Here is a 21,195-nt window from a genome sequence, read left to right as displayed (position 1 = left end):
AATAAATGATGGGTCTTTGTCCCAAACATTATGGATGCCATTGTATGTATGGAGAGCTCGTTCAATGATTTAGGCAATCTTTTTCATTTTATTGTTCATGCACTGTTTTCAGTTACTCTGGCACATGGAGGTCTGACTATTGAAACCCTGGGTTCTTTTCCTTGGTTCTTGATTCCTGTCCACTTTCATGTCGCAGAGCATCTTTACAATGACATTCAGAAGTGAAATGGAGTGTGCATTTGGTTTGTCAAGATGAGATTCTGGTGTCAGTATAATTCCCATGGTGTTCTTCAGATATGCTGAGTGCATAATGCACAACCTTGCCACAAGGAACACTCAGCCTTTGCCTGAAACCTCCATGAAAAAGAGGAGGAGATAGTTTCAGAAGAGATTTTGGCAAAAGCAGAACAGCACGTAGAGGAGGTGGGACAATCATCTTTGGCTGCTCCATCAATGACTTTCCTTCCATCATAAGTGGGGATAATCAATCTCCAATTCCATTATTAACTTAGTCACTGAAGCAATCTGTACCTGCATACAGCATGTTTAATCAATATTTAAGCAGGCATATGTGTAGAATAATATTCAAGCCACACGAGTACCAGGAAATTACAGTTTTCAACAACAGATTGTCTAGCCACCTATCCTTAATATTCGGTGACATTACTACCATAAAGTTCTCAAACTGTAACATCCTAGAGGTTACCATTGACCGAGAACAGAATTGGACCAGCCGCATTAATACCTTTAGTTGAGAAAGCTGGTCATAGACTGGGCATGCTTCAATGAGCATTGTGCACTTTAACCACATGTGATTTTATTGATGTCCCAAGATCTTTCTACCAAGTACAAGTCTCAAATCAGGAGCACAATGGATTATCTCTACTTGCCTGGATAAGTGCAGCTCCCACAACGTCAGACACTGCCCTGTAAAGGACAATGTGGCTCTCTTGATAGGCACCCCATCTATTGCCCTAAGCAGTGATTTCTTCCACCACATTTACATGATGGTTATCGTGCATAGTGTCATTCAAATTTACTGCAGTTACTCATCTGAGCTACTCTGACCGCACCTCCCAAACCAACTGTCTGTACCACTGAGAAATACATAGGCAATACTATCTGGAGTGATGTTCCAACCTTAGGCTCAGCACCTACAATGGCACAAAGTTGAAGAAGTCGCACATAGTGATTAAGTTACAGCCCTCTCCCAATCTCATTTTCACTTTGAGCATCTCAGTGAATGGACATGTTTTTGTAGACATGATGGTGAAAGCCTGTAGCTTGGCATGTTTCATGGTGATTGATAGACTGAGCTTGTGGCATTCCAGAGCTCTCCATACACCCCACTGTCCATCTTACACACTCAATAGAAGGGAGGTTGGAGACTTCATAGAGATTTAGAGTGAGCATATGCTTAAAATTATTTGAAAAGAATTGGAATGTCCTTTCCTCACTTTCAACCAATTATATCACAATTTATTTTAACTTCTGGATATGATTTTAGGAAGTGTTAATTCGGCCAAGGAGGAGAAACAAGAAACTGCAGATGCTGGAATCATGAATAAAACATGAAAGTGCTGGAGTAACTCAGTGGGTCAGGCAGCATCTCTGGAGAAAAGGAATAAGCGACGTTTTGGTTCAAACCCTTCTTCAGACTGAGAGTCAGGACAGGGAAACAAGAGATACAGGTGATGTAGAGAGATATGGAACAAATGAATGAAAGATATGCAAAACGATGATAAAAGAAACAGGCCATTGGTAGCTGTGTGTTAGGTGAAAACGAGTTACAGTCAGGTTTAAACCAGCATCCGCAGTTCCTTACTACACATGGTTTATCAAGTACTTGGCTGAAGGTCTTGTGCAGAGCAGAAAGGCCTTACACATTAGAGCGAGTATAGACAATGAGACTCAACAAGATGACTTTGAAGCTGGTACAACTTGGGTGGGGAAAGGATGGAGAGAAAGGGAATGCAAGGGTTACTTGAAGTTAGCGAAATCAATTATACCACTGGGTTGTTAGCTGCCCAAGCAAAATATGAGATGCTGTTCCTCCAATTTGTATTTGGCCTCACTCTGACAAAGGAGGCCGCCTACGACAGAAAGCTCACTGTGGGAATGGGAAGTGGAATTAAAGTGATTGGCAACCGGGAGATCAGGTGGGTGAGGCGGACTGAGGGATGGTATGCAGCAAAATGATTGCCCAGTCTACATTTGTTATCACTGATGTACAAGAGTCCACACCTTGAACAATGGATACAGTGGATCAAATCAAAATCTCAAAGCAGTTTTCTTTTACTTTGTCCACCTCTTAAGGTCAAAACGTTTCCTGAAGAAGGGCCTCGACCCGAAAAATCACCCATTCCTTCTCTCCAGAGATGCTTCCTGTCCCACTGATTTACTCCAGTTTTTTGTGTCTATCTTCATCTTAATTTCTATAATTTTTTTTAGAAGTTTTCCCAATGTGTAACAACATGTAAGTTCTGATATGTTTGCTGTTCAACTCAGTGCTTGGATTTGTTTTTTGCAGGATGCCCTGCAAACCCACCTGGTTGAACATGTGTCGGAAGAGCCGAGCAATCCCATTCATCCGACAGGTAGTAGCTACACAAAGTTTATTTAGTCTCTGCTGAACCGTAATGCCATCGGCCATACATATCTTAATTTAATGTTTTAGTAATGTCCTTTTTCTTTTTCTTTTTACATTTGAAGAGATCTACATGACAAATTTTTACCAAAACCAGATGTAACTGAACAAAACACAATATGGGTTGGTTACAGGGTAATAAATAGTTTTTGAGTTGGGTTAGATCCAACTGGCCCTTCGAGGTTATCTTGGTATTGGCACTGGTTCTGCTCCCGTATTGTCTCCCTAAAGCATATTGCTCCACAGAGTTGTGAAGAGGCCCTGGATTGTCATGCTGGTACTTATCACAGGATGGTCAAGTTAATGTACAGGGTGTCTCTGAAGTGGTCGGGCCTCTGAATGAAAAGAGTAGATCTTCTGACAATTTCCCATGCAGGGCCACTCAAGGATGATGTGAGGCACAGCGAATGCAGGCGGCCAGTGGTATCGGCCACAGATGCACCAGGTAGCTGTATCTCCGAGAGTGCTGTCTGCTACAGCGAGTGTTGTTCTTGGTCACTCTGAGCTTTGCATCAGATAGCAGAGCATGCCACTAGCGGTACCACTTGCCCTGATTGCTGAAAAAGTGGCGTGCAAACCCTGGCGGGGGCAACAGTGCCCTCTCAAATACTAGGTATTGCCAAATTTTGATGGCTGGTGCTATGCATTCCAAGGCCAGATGGATGCTTATGGCGAGAGCTAGACTACTGGCACATTGCTAGTGTGACCTCTTATATGAAGACATTAGGTTGAGTGTCAAAACAAATTCACATCTAATTTTAATGGTATTGCCATTGGTTTATTATTGTCATGCGTACTGAATAAAATCTTTTATTTGTGTGCAATCCAGGCAAATCATATCTACCAAAGAGAAAAATAAAGTTGAGTGCAGGACATAATGTTACAATAACAGATAAAGTGTAGATTAAAAGGGCCACAGCAAGATAGATTGGAGATTCATCCCTAGCATATGAAAGATTTGCTCAAGAATCTAATAATGTCAGGGAAGAAGAGTTCATGAATATGGTGAAAAATGGTTTCAAGCTTTAGTATCTTCTGGCAGAGGGGTGAGGAGAGAATGCCTGTAATGTGACAGGCCCTTGATTATGTTGGCTGCTATCCAGAGGTAGTGTGAAATGGAATTGATGATGGGGAGTTGGAGGGTTGGGGGCAAGGCTGGTTTTGAGTGATGTACTGGGCTGCATTCACAAATCTGCAATTTCTTGAGGTCTTGGGGAGGGCAGTTGGCATACCAATCTGTGATGCATCCATATTGGATGCTTTCTATAGTGCATTTGTAGAAGTTGGTAAGAGTTATTGAAGAAATGCCAAATTTCCTTGGCCTTCTGAGAAAGCGGAGGGTTTGGTCTGCTTTCTTGGCATTAGCATCAAAGTGATTGGATAAATTTACGATATATGCACCTATGAACGAAGCTCACGACCATCTTTACTTCAGCACCCTTGATACATACTCGAGCATGTTTTGCAGCCCGCATCCTGAAGTCAGTGACTACCTTTTTCATTTTGCTTGTGTTGAGACAGAGGATGTTTATCTTAGCACCATGCTATTAAGTTCTGTACCTCCTTCTTGTACTCCATCTCATGGTTTGTTTGAGATCCAGTCACTACAATGATGTCATGTGCAAACGTGTAAATGGAGTCAGAGCAAAATTTTGTCACAGAGTCGCGGCTCTATATGGCCTCAACTGCAACCCCACCACCCTCCGTGTTTTATAAATAAATTGCCCCGTGTATTATCTTTGCACTATGCCCCTCTCACAAAGCTATGCCCTCTAGTATCCTGGTTAAAATGTTTATGACTGTCTACTCTATCTAAGCCTCTAATATAATCTTGTCTTCCTGCAACCTGTGGTATTCCAGAGAAACAATTCAAGTACGTCCAACCTCTCCTTATAGCTAATAGTCCCTAATCCAGTGATCATTCTGGTAAATCCCCTCTGCAAGCCTCCACACCGCTTCCTGTAAAGGGGCGACCAGATCTGCATGCAATACTCCAAATGCGGCCTAACCAAAGTCTTATAAAGCTGCATCATGACTTCCTGACTTTTGTACTCATTGCCCCAAACAATGAAAGCAACCATATCATATGTGTTTTTACACTCCACTTGCAGTGCCACTTTCAGGAGAGTTGTGGATTTGGATCCCAAAATCCCTCTGTGCATTAATGTTGTTCAGGGTCATGCCATTAATTGTACATTTTCCCCATACATTTTACCTCCCAAAGTTCAATACCTCGCAACTGTTTTTAGATTTTCTTTTTCCCCATCTATAATCATCATGCATATTGTGTTATGTACTTTTCATTTTTTAGCAGATCCTCAAGAAAGTGAAGAGGAGAAAATTGAACGGCTGGAAGAGCAGCTGCTTGAGGACCTTAGTCATTTAGACCCCAGAGTTATTATGCACCCATTGCTGGAAAGAGGTGAATGTTTGTACATCGTACTCTAAACAATATAATAAACGAGAGATTAAAAGTTCAGTGTATGTATGATATTTTTAAAGATTTAAAATTAAAAAAAAAAGATTTTAATAGCATTTGAAAGATGCATTAAAGTAGTATGAATTTCATGCTAGTTTTCCAGTTGTTGCAATATATGTGAAGGATGTGAACCATAACCTAGTTGAAGCTATCATTAATAAACCTTTTAATAACTGCATGTATTCTCCCTACAGCTGGTCTTAAGCCAAATTCCTTGATGTCAACAGGCAACCTGAAACGCTTAGGAGTGGTGATATCACCTTCATCGGCTTCGATTGTTAGACCTGCTAAAAGAGACATCTTAGATCTTTCTCCAATCAAACAAGTCCAAGAACCTTTAGGTGAGAAAAGAACACTTCAGTGGAAAACTCACTCATTCATCTGAGCTATTAATGAAAAATGTATTACCATGGATTATGTGACCCATGATTTAAAGAAGAAAAAAAACCCATCTAAATCAGTATTTTTGTTCGATATTTTCAAAATATGGCTATAAAAATTAAGCTTGCACATCTTCTGAAGATCACAGTTCCAATTTAGAGATGAGTTTGAAAACAGTCCTTGTTTCTAAGGCTAAAACATTGATTAGGTGACAACAGTTATAGAATAGATATGAGAAGTTAAAGAACAACCACATTTTTGCTACTTAATGTGGATCTTTACATTTTTGTGACAAATGATAACAGTAATTTTGAAAATGTTGACTACAAGAAATACTAAAAGTAAATAGTGGGTCTCGGGGGTGGGAGATGATCATGCAGTAAAAGAGAGAGGGGTGGGTGTTATGTGATTAAATAATTCAGTGTTCATACAATTAGATTGTAAGATACCCTAGAACGTGCTGTTTTTCTAGTTTTCATGCTGCCTCAATCTAGCAATGGAGGTGATGAATGACAGAAAAACCATAATGGGAAGGGAAGTTAAAATGGGTGGTAACTGGGAACTCCAGTCGGCTTTGGCAGACTGAATGTGAGTGTTAAAATGATCACCTTGTCTACGCTTGGTCGTGCCAATGTGAAGGAGGCCACATTGAGAGCACAGAATGCTGTAGACAAGATGGGAAGAGGTGCATGCACTCACCAGGAAGGGCTGCTGGGCTCCCTGCATGGGAGTAAAAGGGGAGGTGTAGGGACAGGTGTTACGTCTCTTGTAGTTGCATGAATGCATCGGGAGGGACATGATTTTTGTCTCTTTTTCACCTTTACCTTTTGTTACCTCCTCCCATCAAATGGCCAAATACCCATCTTGCTTTTCCAGCTTTCTTCTTCCCCCTCCCACACTCAGTCTGAAGAAGGGTCTGTCCATTCCATCCACAGATGCTGCCTGACTCACCACGTTCCTCGAGCACATTAATTGTTATTTGTTCAGAAATTCATAGTGCCTGATCTATTCCATACTGAGGCATTCTTCAATATTTACCAATACCAGGTTGTGCATCAACCTCTGGGCTATCTGTAAGCTGTTTAAACTAACTTTAAATGGAGTCCATTGCAGTCATGTTTTTAAATCCCTTTCAATATGTTAAGCTAATTAACAGTCCAGTTGGAACTGACTGGAAACTGAAATTATAAAATTAGCTGGCAGTGCAAAGTTCATATCCTCCCTACATTTCAGTCCCCTTGTTCGGGATAATTGTTCATCAGCCATTCTTATATACTTTTTCGAAAGCTGGTTAATTTATATTTATAGAAATATTGAACTGATGCAAGGAAACTTGGAGTGGTGAAACTTGGAATTGGTTGTTTTCTGAGGAGTTGTAGACTGACAAGGGAGGATCTTCTACACAAGTTGTTTAAATATTTTGAAGTGTTAATAAATGATGGTTCAGATTTTCTCCAGCAGAGTTCACTGGCTTATCTAAATCAACAAGAATAAATGCTCTTCAATCTGGTTGTTCCTTTACTTTGCCTTCCTTTCAGTTCCCTTTTGTTCTCTATTCTAGCCAAGATACAACTGCAGATTTAGCTGAAAAACTAGCATTCTCGGTCCAGTGATTCACAGTTACTCTTTATTTTGCTTGCCTTGCTCACATAAAGGAGTGCAAAATAATTCTTGAAAGGAGTGCAAAATAATTGTCTATCTACATTTACAGACTGAATATGCTTCTAAGGGAATTGCTTGGCCCTAACAGCAATTGTTTCAAACCAGTTTTTTTTAAAATAACTGATAAATGTATCAGCAATTATGTTTATTTTGAAACTTTATGTCAATAGACAATAGGTACAGGAGTAGGCCATTCGATCCTTCGAGCCAGCACCGCCATTCAATGTGATCATGGCTGATCATCCACAATCAATTCCTGCCTTCTCCCCATATCCTCTGACTCTACTATCTTTAAGAGCCCTATCTAGCTGTCCCTTTGAAAGTATCCAGAGAACTGGCCTTCACCGCCCTCTGAGGCAGAGAATTCCACACTCACAACCCTCTGTGTGAAAAAGTGTTTCCTCATCTCCGTTCTAAATGGCTTACCCCTTATTCTTAAGCAGTGGCCCCTGGTTCTGGACTCCCCCAACATCAGGAACATGTTTCCAGCCTCTAGCGTGTCCAAACCCTTAATAATCTTATATGTTTCAATAAGATCCCCTCTCATCCTTCTAAACTCCAGAGTATACAAGCCCAGCCGCTCCATTCTCCCAGCATATGACTGTCCCGCCATTCCGGGAATTAACCATGTAAACCTACGCTTCACTCCCTCAATAGCAATAATGTCCTTCCTCAAATTAGGGGACCAAAACTGCACAAATTACTCCAGGTGTGGTCTCACGAGGGCCCTATACAACATCAGAAAGTCCTCTTTGCTGCTACACTCAACTCCTCTTGTTATGAAGGCCAACATGCCATTCGCATTCTTCACTGCCCGCTGTACCTGCATTTGTGTTTAAGAAGAAGGAACTGCAGATGTTGGAAAATCGAAGGTAGTCTGAAGAAGGGTTTTGGCCTGAAACGTTGCCTATTTCCTGCGCTCCATAGATGCTGCCGCACCCGCTGTACCTGCACGCTTACTTTCATTATGGCGTTGATGTTGATGCACTCTCACGATTTGAAAATGTTCTGCAATAACAATATAAGTAAAGGTGGTCTTTAAATGTTTAAAAATAATATTTGAATATTCCACAGAAGAAGTTTCCTTTGTTTCAAGAACAGGAAAAACAAATGATTTCACAAAATTGAAGGGTTGGAAGCAAAAACTTGGACAACATTCAGGATCTTCTACTTCCAAGCAGACCGAAACAAGTAAGTTTAAAAATAGGTGCATTCCAGTGACATTGTATCGTTGAGTAAAGTTTCAATTCTTAACCCAGTGGGGCAGGTCACCCAATCCCAAGGACTGATTTTTTGTTTCTGTTGGTGCATCGAGGCAACAAATTTGAAAACTATCATTGTATACCGCTCAATTCTGCTTTTGAGGGACCAGATACTGACTACCCTGTCCTTTTCGACCCTCACCTCTCCATCCCTCTTCCTCCATGTCAATCTGATGGGGGAGGGGGAAAGGAATTGCTCAGTTTACTTATTGGCCCTTAGTCTCTTGTTGGGTTGTGTTGATGCATCCTTCGAGCTCTGAACTTGCAGATATATATGATAACATGAAGAACCTAATTTATATTTTAATTCGTACTGTTTGTCTTCATCCAAAGGCAAAGCTTTCCCAGAGCTAATTTGCTGAGTGTAGCATTAAGCATGTTAGCAAATTGCACACTTGCCAAAAAATAGTTCTAAAGAGGTGAGGGAACTGAGTTTGAATGTTATACTTCAGTTGATGATAATTTGTTTGGATGGTGCACTAAAAAAAGAATTGATGAATATTGCTTTGTGATCTGTTCCAGGTGCAAGACCAGAGTACTCCTTAAAAAATAGTTCTGTTTTCTCAAGTGACAAATTGGATGAATACCTGGAAAATGAAGAGAAAATTATTGAACAACGTGCTGCTCTGTGCGTGAACAAAACATCAAAAGTTGTATATCAAATGCCAACCAAAAGTTCGAGTTACGTCCGCACGTTGGATAGTGTATTAAAATCCCGGTCATCCCAAGCTGACTGTAGAGGGTCCCGTACAACCAATCGAACTTCGGTTTCTCCGCAACCCATTTCTGTTGGCTCTGTTTCCAAAAACACCAAGCAGATTGAGATGACATTGGGACCTGTCCCGGATAGCAAAGAGCAGAAGTCTGCAAACAATGCAAAGGCGCCCTCAACACCAGTCAAATCAGCAGCTAAAACCAGTTTGCGGCCGTCCTTTGCACCCATGAGACCTCCTGGGTTATCCAAAAAGCAGATGAAGTTAATGAATCTGGAGAATAGTGCCCGCTGGGTTGGGAAACCAAGGACTTACATCACAGAGGAGCGAGCAGAAGCATCCCTTGTTACTCTGCTAACAGCACAGGTACTGGCTTTTTATTACATTGAACATAGTTGAGGAAAGTTTTTTTTTTTTTACTAAAGCACTTGAAGGATGCAAACCTCAAGGAAAGTGACTAGATCAATTCAGAATTGTAATACAACTGTTTGTTCACGATAGATCAGTTTATATGGCCTTAGGACACAAAGAGAAAATATTTTAACTGAGTTTTAAAACAATATTAATATGAACATGACATGGGAGAGAGAAAGAGCAAGCCATACATCTCATTGAGTCAGTTTTTCCATTCAGCAACCTAGTATCTGATCTATTTTTTGGCACCTACTCCAAATTTCCTGTTTGATTATCATAATCTTTATTTTCTCCATAGTTTAAAAATCCATCTCGGCCTTAAATGAGTTTAATAATGCTCATCCATGCCCCTTTCAAGTATAGAAATGCAACCATGTGTGGACAGAACTTCCTTTTCTCAGCATAAGTAACATTTTATTCATCTTGCAGAATCTATCTTCTGTAAATCCTAAACTAAAAATTATTGAATTTGCATTTATCAATCCATTTTGTTACACCCGGAAAGAAGTATTGTAAATTTGTCAAGAACTTCCCCCATCATAAAACCATGTATGACAGCTTTATACTATTACAAATATCTATATGTATTACTATTACCTCTTCAATAATGTATTCCACCATTTTCCCATTAAGTTTTATATTTCCCCGTTTTCAATGTTTCAAGGTCAGTTTATTGTCACATGTACCAGCTAAGGAACAGTGAAATTTGAGTTACCATACAGCCATAGTAACTGAAAAGCACAAGACACACAACCACATAAAAGTTAACATAAACATCCATCACAGTGGATTCCACATTCCTCACTGTGATGGAAGACAATAAAGTTCAATCTTCTCCTCTATTCTCCCGCATTCGGGGCAGTCAAACCATCTGCAGTTAGGGTGATCAAAGCCCCAGCGGCCGACGATCGGAGCCACCGGCGGGGTGATCGAAACTGCCTTGTTGGGATGGTTGAAACTCTCCCACGGCATGGAGCTTCTGAGTCGGCCTCTTCTTCCTAGAGATCGCGAGCTTCACCATGTTAAAGTCCGCAGACCCCGCGGTTGGAGCTTCGATCCCTGACAAATGGATCGCAAGCTCCGCGATGTTAAAGTCCCGCAGACTCCTGCGGCTTGGAGCGCTTGTCGGCCTGCAGGAAAGGCAGCCAACTCCACGATGTTAGGTCACAGTTAGGGGACGGAGATACGATACAAAAAATACTTGCGTCTCCGTCGAGGTAAGAGATTGAAAAAAGTTCCCCCCCCCCCCCCCCCACACAAAACAAACCAAACCAAGGAACATTAAAACATACTTTTAACACATACTAAAAATAACAAAACACGAAGAAAGGACAGACAGACTGTTGGCGAGGCAGCCAATGGCGGTGGCACCACTCTGGTGTTGATCTCCCTTTTGGGAGTGCCATTACATCTGGTGTTCCATCCTCCAGATATCGTCAAATCCAGGATATGTTGATAGAATGTGGCCACAAAGGCAGTGCAAATAATTGATTAGTCGCCAGGATGCAGGCCACTTCGAGCCAGCACCACCATTTAATGTGATTATGGCTTATCCAAAATCAGTACCCCTTTCCTGCTTGTTCCCCATATCCCTTGATTCTGTTAGCCCCAAAGAGCTCTAACTCTCTCTGCCTCCAAAGGTGTTGCCTGAGCAAAAATTCCCTCTTAACTAAATATTAAGAGGACAAAAGTTTTTAATCAGTTTTGCAGGCCCTATTCTATGGCAATTATCTTCATCCCCTCATCTTGCATGTGAATTACCAGAGGCAGATCCAGACCATTTGCAACCTGAAATTTTGTTTGATGATAAGTTTATCTTCCAGCTTAGTTAATCTAAATTTGCTGTTTCGATCTCTGCACCAATGTCAGTTTCACGGTAAGTATTTTGATAAAATACCCATGCCTTATACCCATTCCTTATATATTTCAGAATTTTAACTATTCCAAATGCATCCTTGGCCAGCTTCCCAAGTGTTACCCTCAGTCAACATGAAAACATCCAAAGTTGTGTTGCTGATGTCCTAACTGCCATCGACTAGTTGCTTTTTGATATTTTTTTTTAATTCCGCTTTTCAAATTCATCTATGACCTACGGCTCTTTGGGATAACTTCACCTTTACAATTCTGGTTCTGTTACATCCCTAATTTTTTATTGGCTTTTACTGCCTAGGCTTTAAACTCTAGGATTACCTCCCGAAATCTCTCCATCGCTTTACAGTTCTGGTCTTTCAACCAGTCCTTAAGTCCTCTCTATATGATTACGCTTTTTGTCGTCGTAACAGCGGCTCCTCAATGATCTGGTGTTGAAAAAGTTCACTTAAAAAGATAGACAAAGTACAAATTCTTAAGACCATACAAAGCTTTAATTTAACGTCTGACGGGTGTGGACCTTAGAGACCCAGAGGCAACAGTTTCATGTCTGAATCTCCAGCAGCACACACAAAGAAATACCAGCAAACCCGAATTTATATACGTACAGAAATAAAACCAATTGCATGATGTAATGTACAAAAACCATCAGCCACCTCCAAATATGTCCAAAAGTTGTGTTTCACTCGTTGCCAAAAGCCAGTCATCCCAATGGCATCCTCTGGGCCCCCTCTTATCTGATTAACCTCTTCAACTTACATTAAAAAAAAACTTGTAAGAGAGCTGTGAACTATTCAACACAAGTTTAAAAAAAAAAACCCTTGTTATGATGGGAGTTGTCGAAATCCCATCATGCATTACAATTGGCTCTTTACAACAGGAAAGCTTAAATATGACAACAATCAATAAATAACTAACTCGGTGTCGTTCATTGATGCTCCTGAGAACCATACCTCCTTGGGATTTCAAATACTATGACTATTGTGTCCACTGCTACTGATGGATTTATGCACTTTCATTGAAAGGCGGCAGCTTGCACAATTCTCCAGCCAGGGGACAGTTGTGGTTGCCCGAGCAGGAGAGAGCAACGCAACAAGAAATTCCACACCTTTTTTCAGAAATTATTTTTATATAAGAACAGAAAAGGAAGAGGCTCTAAAGCTGATAGCTTTCAGAAAGTTGTACTGACATTATTTCCTATAAAATTAATTTCATGTTCATCTGACCTAATAAATCGTAATTTATTATTGCATTTTGTATTAATAAAGATTTATTTTGTCACAATCTCCTAGGGATCACTATCGTCAAAGAAACATAAAGTGATATCTAGGCAGGCGCCACTCTGTAAGAATGAATTCTGTCGATTGGGCTGTATTTGTTCCAGTCTCTCACACGTCAAACAGCCGCCCAAACATTGTCGAAAGCCAGAATGTATGTTCAGCTGTAAATGTCCAAAGCGGAAAGTGTTTGTGCTGAAGTCATTTTCAAAGCGTAGGAAGCAGCTGACTAAATCTCTCAGGGACGATTTAATATTCTACGATGCTTTGGCAGACGATGAGGACTGGAAACCAAAAGCCAAAAAGAAGAAAAGGAGGAAGGTGGTTGAATATGGTTAGTAGTCACTGCATTAACCTTTGTCATGGTAGGGTGTTATTTTGTTAAAAAGTACATTTTAAAATGCAAGTCTGTTTATGCACATTATTTCAGATTTGCAGATAGATCACATACCTATATTTTCTGTATTACATTTTTCATCATAATAGTTATAGAAGGACCAATGAACGTGCTAATTTCTTATTCTATCCGTAATATTTTAGTGAATTCTTGACATGCAAAAATATGTAATCTATATACTTTTAAAACACTGTGGGTGTACGGCATTTTGCATTTGATTTGTTACTCCGCGCAAACCAGACACAAAAACGCCGACATTTTTACCATTTCGCTAGCGATTTTACTTTTACATTTGCACATCCACTCCTTGGTCAATTATTTCCCCAGATTTTGAGTAAAATTGATCCCAAAACTCAATTTTTAAGATCTGAATGGCTCTTACCAGCTCTGACGTCACAATGCCCACATGCCGACCAATCCAAGCCGCTTCTCTCTCTCTCTTCATTTGCTCTCCTCCACTGCTCCCCCGCGCCCCCCCCCCCGCTCGAAGTAGGCTCGTGCCACTCCTCCCGCAGCTCCCACCCGCCGACTCCCACGCCCGCTGGCTCAGAGCCTCGCGACCAAACTTGGTCGCTTGAGGCGTACGGCCGCGCGGGGCTGGTCCCAATTCGAACCGCGGATGCGTATGGTCCCGACATCATACTCACCAATCAGCTGGGCGGGAGGCGGGCCGGCTGAATTTGGACGTCGCATGGCGTCGGCTGGTGATGTCATCACGCCACGCGCTAGGCGTACGACGTCAAGATGCTGCATACGCCCTCAACGCGCATGTGGGCCGACAGGCCGTTGGTGTGCGGGAGTTTCGGACAGTGCAAGATTTTTGGAGCACCGTGCGATGTCGGGACCAGCCCCGCGAGGCCGTTTTCCCCCCCCCCCCCCCCTGTTTCCTTTTCCCCCCCCCTTCCTGTTTTCCCCCCCCTCCCTGTCCCCCCCCTGTCCTGTCCCCCCCCCCTGTCCCCCCCCATCCCTCCCCCCCCCCTTCGTCTCCTGTCCCCCCCCATCCTGTCCCCCCCCCATCCTGTCCCCCCCCCATCCTGTCCCCCCCCTCCTGTCCCCCCCATCCTGTCCCCCCCCCATCCTGTCCCCCCCCATCCTGTCCCCCCCTTCCTGTCCCCCCCCCTTCCTGTCCCCCCCCCCCCTTCCTGTCCCCCCCCTGTCCCCCCCTTCCTGTCCCCCCCCTTCTGTGTCCCCCCCCTCCTGTCCCCCCCCCTCCTGTCCCCCCCCCTTCCTGTCCCCCCCCTTCCTGTCCCCCCCCTTCCTGTCCCCCCCCTTCCTGTCCCCCCCCTTCCTGTCCCCGCCCCTTCCTGTCCCCCGTCCCCTTCCTGTCCCCCCCCTTCCTGTCCCCCCCCCTTCCTGTCCCCCCCTTCCTGTCCCCCCCCCTTCCTGTCCCCCCCCCTTCCTGTCCCCCCCCCCTTCCTGTCCCCCCCCCTTCCTGTCCCCCCCCCCTCCTGTCCCCCCCCCCTTCCTGTCCCCCCCCCTTCCTGTCCCCCCCCCTTCCCCCCCTGTCCCCCCCCCCTTCCTGTCCCCCCCCTTCCTGTCCCCCCCCCTTCCTTCCTTCCGGTCCCCCCCCCTTCCCCCCCTTCTTCCTGTCCCCCCCCCCTTCCTGTCCCCCCCCCCCTTCCTGTCCCCCCCCCCCTTTCCTGTCCCCCCCCTTCCTGTCCCCCCCCCTTCCTGTCCCCCCCCCCCTTCCTGTCCCCCCCCCCTTCCTGTCCCCCCCCCCCTTCCTGTCCCCCCCCCCCTTCCTGTCCCCCCCCCCTTCCTGTCCCCCCCCCTTCCTGTCCCCCCCCTTCCTGTCCCCCCCCCTTCCTGTCCCCCCCCCTTCCTGTCCCCCCCCCTTCCTGTCCCCCCCCCCTTCCTGTCCCCCCCCCCCTTCCTGTCCCCCCCCTTCCTGTCCCCCCCCCTTCCTGTCCCCCCCCTTCCTGTCCCCCCCCCTGTCCCCCCCCCCCTTCCTGTCCCCCCCCCCCCCCCCTTCCTGTCCCCCCCCCCCCCTCCTGTCCCCCCCCCCCTGTCCCCCCCCCCCCCCTCCTGTCCCCCCCCCCTTCCTGTCCCCCCCCTTCCTGTCCTGTCCCCCCCCCCCCTTCCTGTCCCCCCCCCTTCCTGTCCCCCCCCCTTCCTGTCCCCCCCCCCTTCCTGTCCCCCCCCCTTCCTGTCCCCCCCCCTTCCTGTCCCCCCCCTTCCTGTCCCCCCCCCTTCCTGTCCCCCCCCCTTCCTGTCCCCCCCCCTTCCTGTCCCCCCCCCTTCCTGTCCCCCCCCCCTTCCTGTCCCCCCCCCTTCCTGTCCCCCCCCCTTCCTGTCCCCCCCCCCCTTCCTGTCCCCCCCCCTTCCTGTCCCCCCCCCTTCCTGTCCCCCCCCCTCCCTGTCCCCCCCCTTCCTCCCCCCCCCCTTCCTGTCCCCCCCCCCTTCCTGTCCCCCCCCCCTTCCTGTCCCCCCCCCTCCCTGTCCCCCCCCTTCCTGTCCCCCCCCCCTTCCTGTCCCCCCCCTTCCTGTCCCCCCCTTCCTGTCCCCCCCCCCTTCCTGTCCCCCCCCTCCTGTCCCCCCCCCTTCCTGCCCCCCCCCTCCTGTCCCCCCCCCCTTCCTGTCCCCCCCCTTCCTGTCCCCCCCCCTTCTGTCCCCCCCCCTTCCTGTCCCCCCCCCCCTTCCTGTCCCCCCCCTTCCTGTCCCCCCCCCTTCCTGGCTCTCCCCCCCCTCCCGTCCCCCCCTCCTTCCCGCTCCCCCCTTCCCCTCCCTCTCCCCTGTCCCCCCCCCCCCCCGTCCCCCCCCCCCTCCCGTCCCCCCCCTTCCTGTCCCCCCCCCGTTCCCCTCTCTCCCCCTCCCCCCCCTTCCTGTCCCCCCCCCCCTATCCTGTCCCCCCCCTTTCCAGGGGGGTAGTGGTTAATGTTTGTGACCCCCCCCCCTTCCTGTCCCCCCCCACATTCCTGTCCCCCCCCCCGCTCTCCTCCCTCTCCCACATTCCTGTCCCAATCCCCACCTGTGATTTTCCCCCCTCCCTAACCCCCCTCCCTCTCTTTGTCCAACCCCTCTCCCTCATCTCCTTCTCCCTAACCCCTCTCCCTCCCCCCCCCCCCCATGAAAATTTAAAAAAAACTGTTATTGCTCTTGGAAAAGCCCCCCTCCCCCCCCCCTTCTCTCTCTGCCCTCACTCTCTACCACCTACCCCCCCTCCCTCGCTAGACGCGCCTGCGAGTTGGGGGCTATGCGTCAGTAGATAGGCCGATTATGGGATAAAAGGAGCAAATTAATAATATTAATATATTAACAAGGGGGTAGTTAGCGTGTGTGCGGGGGGGTAGTGGTTAATGTGTGTGACGCCGCATGCCACCGCCCCCGCCGCAACCGCACATTGGGGGAACAGACCCAACGGGTCTGCATTTGGTCTAGTGATATTTAAAATTGTAGATCATTTTATACTTTTAAGAACTGCACATTCCAAAATGTATTAAAATCTGACAATGTGCACTTTAACCACATGTGATTTTTTTTTTTCCTATTACAAATCTAAAATTGTAGAGTACAGAGGCAAATAAATAAATGATGGGTCTTTGTCCCAAACATTATGGACGGCACTGTAGTTTGAAGCATTCGCCTCAATCTTTCAATTGAGTCAGTCAACAAAGTTTCAAGTGGTTGCATCCTGAGGATAGGCTAATAATTATTTTATCAATCAAAATTCCAGGTATCCTGGAAATTTACAGAATGGGCTTGAGGTCTGCCCCTGTATAGGTACAAAGAATAAGTGGATCATGAAAATTTAAAAAAACTGTTATTGGTGCAAATGGGAACTAAAAACAGAAACCATTGGAAAAGCTCAGCAGATCAGGCAGCATCTGTGGAATAAGAAATGGGGGTAGTAGGTTGAGGACTGCATGAAATAATGTTGAACCAGATTTGGCTTGTGGCCAATACTCATGTACCACAGAATTTTTATGTCACAGGATTGTTGAAGACTGCATAATTAGAGTCGTAGTACTTCTGATGAATTGCTAAATCACTGACTCGACTGTCCTTTCTTGTGATGCTTAAGAAAGTAGATTTTAAGAAAAACAGATTATTTTCAGTGCTTTGATAGAGACAGAATATATAGTTGTTTCTCTTTACCTTTATTACTGAAGTGCAATGTAGTGTATGTAACAGCTTTAATTGTAGATTGACGCAAAATTATGAAGAATTTTACATTCCTAATGCTGACTGGGCATTTGAAATATGTAATAGGTTCAGTTTCATTTGTAAAATTAAAATAGATGTGAAATGAAGACCACCAGAAAACTGTATGGCAAATCGATAATGAAACAAAATTGTATCGGAAGATTAGAAATTTATAAATGCTAACATTTTGGATATTTTTAAGGGGTGAAACAATAGGCAGTCAGGACTAATGTAAAATATTACTCATATTTGTTGTAATATCTATTATTGGTTTCATATCCTTTTTCTGGTAGGATGGAGATTAGTGCTGTTAATAATTATGCCTTTAGATCCTCGGATCCCTATTGCATTAAGACACAAGGAGAAACCTTACCAAATGTTTGTGCAGCCAACTCATTATTAATAAACGACCAATGTGCACACTGAAAGGGTAAAAGATAACCTTCTTCCATTTTTTTTTTCCTCAACCCTGCAGCAGTTCCTGAGCCAGAACAACCTGTGCGCTCATATCCTCTGTGGGTTCGTGAGGAGGGGGAGGTGGACCCTGAGCCAGTTTACATCGCACCTCACTTCGAATCCTATCATGCTAATAGAAGCCCCTCTTTGTCTGAATCACAATCTCCACTTAGTCCAAAAGAGTCTGGATCCACTGATGTGCAAACAGGACAATCGACTCCTGTAAGTTCACCAAAGCTCTCTGAGGTACCCTCTGAGGTAAGAAGCAAATTATATTAAATATCTCCATGATATGTGTACTCAGAATTAACATTATTCAGAATATGTTTTGTTGTTTTTACATAACATGGCCAACACTTGCCAATATTTGAGCCATTGGTAAAGCTGCTGCCTTGCTGCCAGAGACCCAAGTTTGATCCTGACCTAGGGTGTATTTGTGTAGAATTTGAACGTTCTCCCTGTGACCGCATGGGTTTCCTCCATGTTCTATACATGGGATTTGGAAGCTTAGATCACCACAAATTTATGGAAGCAGACTGGACAATAATGTGATGAGATATAATCATGGTTCAAGTTCAAGTGAGTTTATTGTAATGTGTCCCTGTATAGGACAATGAAATTCTTGCGCTAACATTGGCATGGATGACGTTTTGAGATGTTTTGTTGACAAGTGAATTAAGACAGTTGGTGAAAGATGAGATTGAGGCAGAAGTAGGTGTTCATGGTACTGGCTTGGATTTTGTAGCTGAGCATTCATCTGGAGACCATGTTTAATTCCAAGGTGCTGAGAATAGTGTGCAGGGTTTTATATGGGATCAAGGTAGACAACTAAATTTTGGGGATTAAAATGCTTACGTTATTAGACTCAGGGGAATCTGAATCGATTATGGAATGGGTGAAAGGGAAAAAAGGCAGCAGGTGGCTAATTGTAGAGTTGCAGGGAAACCATTTTCCCAGGGACTTATTGCCTCGAAGCAGTCTTCCTGTATTTTTATTTTGGTAAAGCGGATACAGTAGCTTAAGTGTTTGCACGCATAAGAAAGCCGACAAGCAAACTGGAAAAAACATATGATGTGAACAAAAGTATACCCTTATCTTTGTGGATCAGGAGCATTTAAAAAAAAAAGTTAATTTCCATTCTATCCCTGGGTTGTCCGCCAACAACTTGTCATATGGCAGGCAGTATGGTGAAGGAAGTTCTCTTGTGGACATGGTAAACTTCTTGAAGCCAAAGTAATCTTGAGGACTGATCTTGTAGTTACTGTGAGTATGGTTATTAAATAATGATATTTTGGTTCATTATCGAATTGAAAATTAGGGTTGTTTAATCAGGCAGTATTAACTAAATGAGTTTACGCAAAATGTATGTACAGGTGCACAACCTTTTATCCGGTGTTCCGGAAACCGAAAAACTCCGAAAACCGGCCATTTTTCCCCAGGATGTCGTCTGCACACCAAAGCTCGCGTTTGGCACCAAACTTGACCGAAACGACCCACGGTCAACCCAGGTCTGTACTACTGTCGCGGCTGCCTCCTCCCCGGAGACCGGGGAGACACTTAAACATCTGTAAATCATTGCTTAAATGTTAGTCAGTTAGTTTGGAGGGCTTTTATGTGAAAGGGAGGGGGGTTAAAGGGGTAAACTTTAATTCTTAGTCCCCTACCTGGTCGGAGAGGTGGGGAGCAGTCAATGCCTTACCGGGTCGCCGTGCAGTAAGCTCCGCAGCGCTGTGGCCGCCAACTCCCAGCTGCGGCACCGGTTGTAGCTCCGACCCCGGCAACTCTACCCCTGGCTGCGAGGCGCTCCAAATCCGCGGCCGGACGCCCGCAGCCCTAGCTCTGCGAATGTTGGGAGTCGGCGGCGTCGCAGCGCTGGGATACCAGCAGGGAGCGGGCAATGTCTTACCGGGTTGCCATGCGGTAAGCTCCGGAGCGCTGTGGCCGCCGACTCCCAACATTCGCGGAGCTGGGACGGCGGGCGTCCGGCCGCGGGCGGCGCTGGATTTGGAGCGCCTCGCAGCCAGGGGTAGAGTTGCCGGGGTCGGAGCTCCAACCGGCGCCACCCGCGGCCGGACGGAGCCCCCAGCTCCGCGATGTTGGGAGTCGCCGACCAGGTAGGGGACTAAGAATTAAAGTTTCCCCCTTCACACCCCACCACCACCCCATAAAATCCCTCCAAACTAACTGACTAACATTTATGCAATGATTCCCCGGTCTCCGGGACAGAGGCAGCTGCTCCAGACTTTTCAAGCCACCCGCGCTACCTTCCTAATCTACACTAAAAATCTTCCATTCGGAAATCCGAAAATGTCCGAAATCCGACAAGTGTCTGGTCCCAAGGCTTTGGGATAAAAGGTTGTGCACCTGTAGTAACAATCCTAGATGGAAGGAATCTTTCAAGTGGCATTCCACCCCATGTCTTGACATGTCAGTGTGAGTTTGTGATGCTTTTATTTTGGTACTTCATTGGATTTTATATGTAACATTTTTTCTAGCTTCACAGGAATATTTTAATCTTCCCTTTTAGTTTTGCTGCCATTATTTAATTTATTAACAGAAGTTTTAGGCTGTTCGTGAATCTTGGCCAATAATTTGTTCAAGTACAGGGCTCTCACTAAACTTTTTTTCCCTGTTGCCAGCCGGGAAACCTCGGCAGCTTTTTAGGTTGCCAAATGACAATTTAGGTTGTCATTTAAGACGGCTTGCATGACGTGTGCGATAATGTGCTCGGACGAAGTGCGTAGTTACCAGTCGGAATTATGGTCAATGGAGCATTCGCATATTATTTCTGCTTCAAATAAAGTCGCAAACTAAACATATTCACCAATCAAGACGTGTATATACCACAATGACTTGCAGCAAAATTACAATACAGTATCTCATCTCTTTTTACACGTTGCAATGGATGCAATTCCTATTATCTCGTTCCACTTCCAAACAAAAATCTGGTTGGTTTATTCAGTGCATGATCAACCTCGGTGAGACCAAGCGCAGGCTTGGCGATCGCTTCACACAACACCTCCACTCAGTTTGCAATAACCAACCTGATCTCCCGGTGGCTCAGCACTTCAACTCCCCCTCCCATTCCGAATCTGACCTTTCTGTCCTGGGCCTCCTCCATGGCCAGAGTGAGGCCCACCGCAAATTGGAGGAACAGCATCTAATTTTTTGCTTGGGTAGTTTACACCCCAGCGGTATGAACATTGGCTTCTCCAATTTCAGGTAGTCCTTGCTTTCTCCCTCCTTCCCCTCCCATTCCCAGCTCTCCCACAGCCTGCTGTCTCCGCATCTTCCTTATTCCCGCCCCCCACCCCTCCCGACATCAGTGAAAAAGGTCTCGACCCGAAACGTCGCCTATTCCTTCGCTCCATAGATGCTGCCTCACCCGCTGATTTTCTCCAGCCTTGTCTACCAACGGGATCCCACCACTGGCCACATCTTCCCATCTCCTCCACTGTCGGCTTATTGCAGAGACCGCTCCCTCCGTAACTCCTT

The 21,195-nt window shown here is 45.5% G+C and overlaps 1 protein-coding gene across 7 annotated transcripts in view; it reads left to right on the top strand.

Annotated features, from left to right (window-relative positions):
• mgaa (MAX dimerization protein MGA a) overlaps positions 1 to 21,195 on the top strand; it is a 114,756-nt gene that overhangs the window by 27,866 nt on the left and 65,695 nt on the right. For 4 of the 7 annotated variants that reach the window (XM_055640994.1, XM_055640992.1, XM_055640987.1 and 1 more), the window contains exons 4-10: positions 2,531 to 2,597; positions 4,959 to 5,069; positions 5,321 to 5,467; positions 8,244 to 8,360; positions 8,954 to 9,510; positions 12,720 to 13,038; positions 17,720 to 17,958. In XM_055640994.1, the coding sequence (XP_055496969.1) occupies positions 2,531 to 2,597; positions 4,959 to 5,069; positions 5,321 to 5,467; positions 8,244 to 8,360; positions 8,954 to 9,510; positions 12,720 to 13,038; positions 17,720 to 17,958 (1,557 nt within the window). The remainder of the gene's footprint in view (positions 1 to 2,530; positions 2,598 to 4,958; positions 5,070 to 5,320; positions 5,468 to 8,243; positions 8,361 to 8,953; positions 9,511 to 12,719; positions 13,039 to 17,719; positions 17,959 to 21,195) is intronic. The other 3 variants (XM_055640990.1, XM_055640991.1, XM_055640989.1) reach the window with 3 other exon arrangements.

The sequence above is a fragment of the Leucoraja erinacea genome, chromosome 9 (genome assembly GCF_028641065.1).
Source record: "Leucoraja erinacea ecotype New England chromosome 9, Leri_hhj_1, whole genome shotgun sequence".
NCBI lineage: Eukaryota > Metazoa > Chordata > Chondrichthyes > Rajiformes > Rajidae > Leucoraja > Leucoraja erinaceus.
Note: the sequence above shows the minus strand (reverse complement) of the source record. Positions and strands in the feature narration are given on the sequence as shown.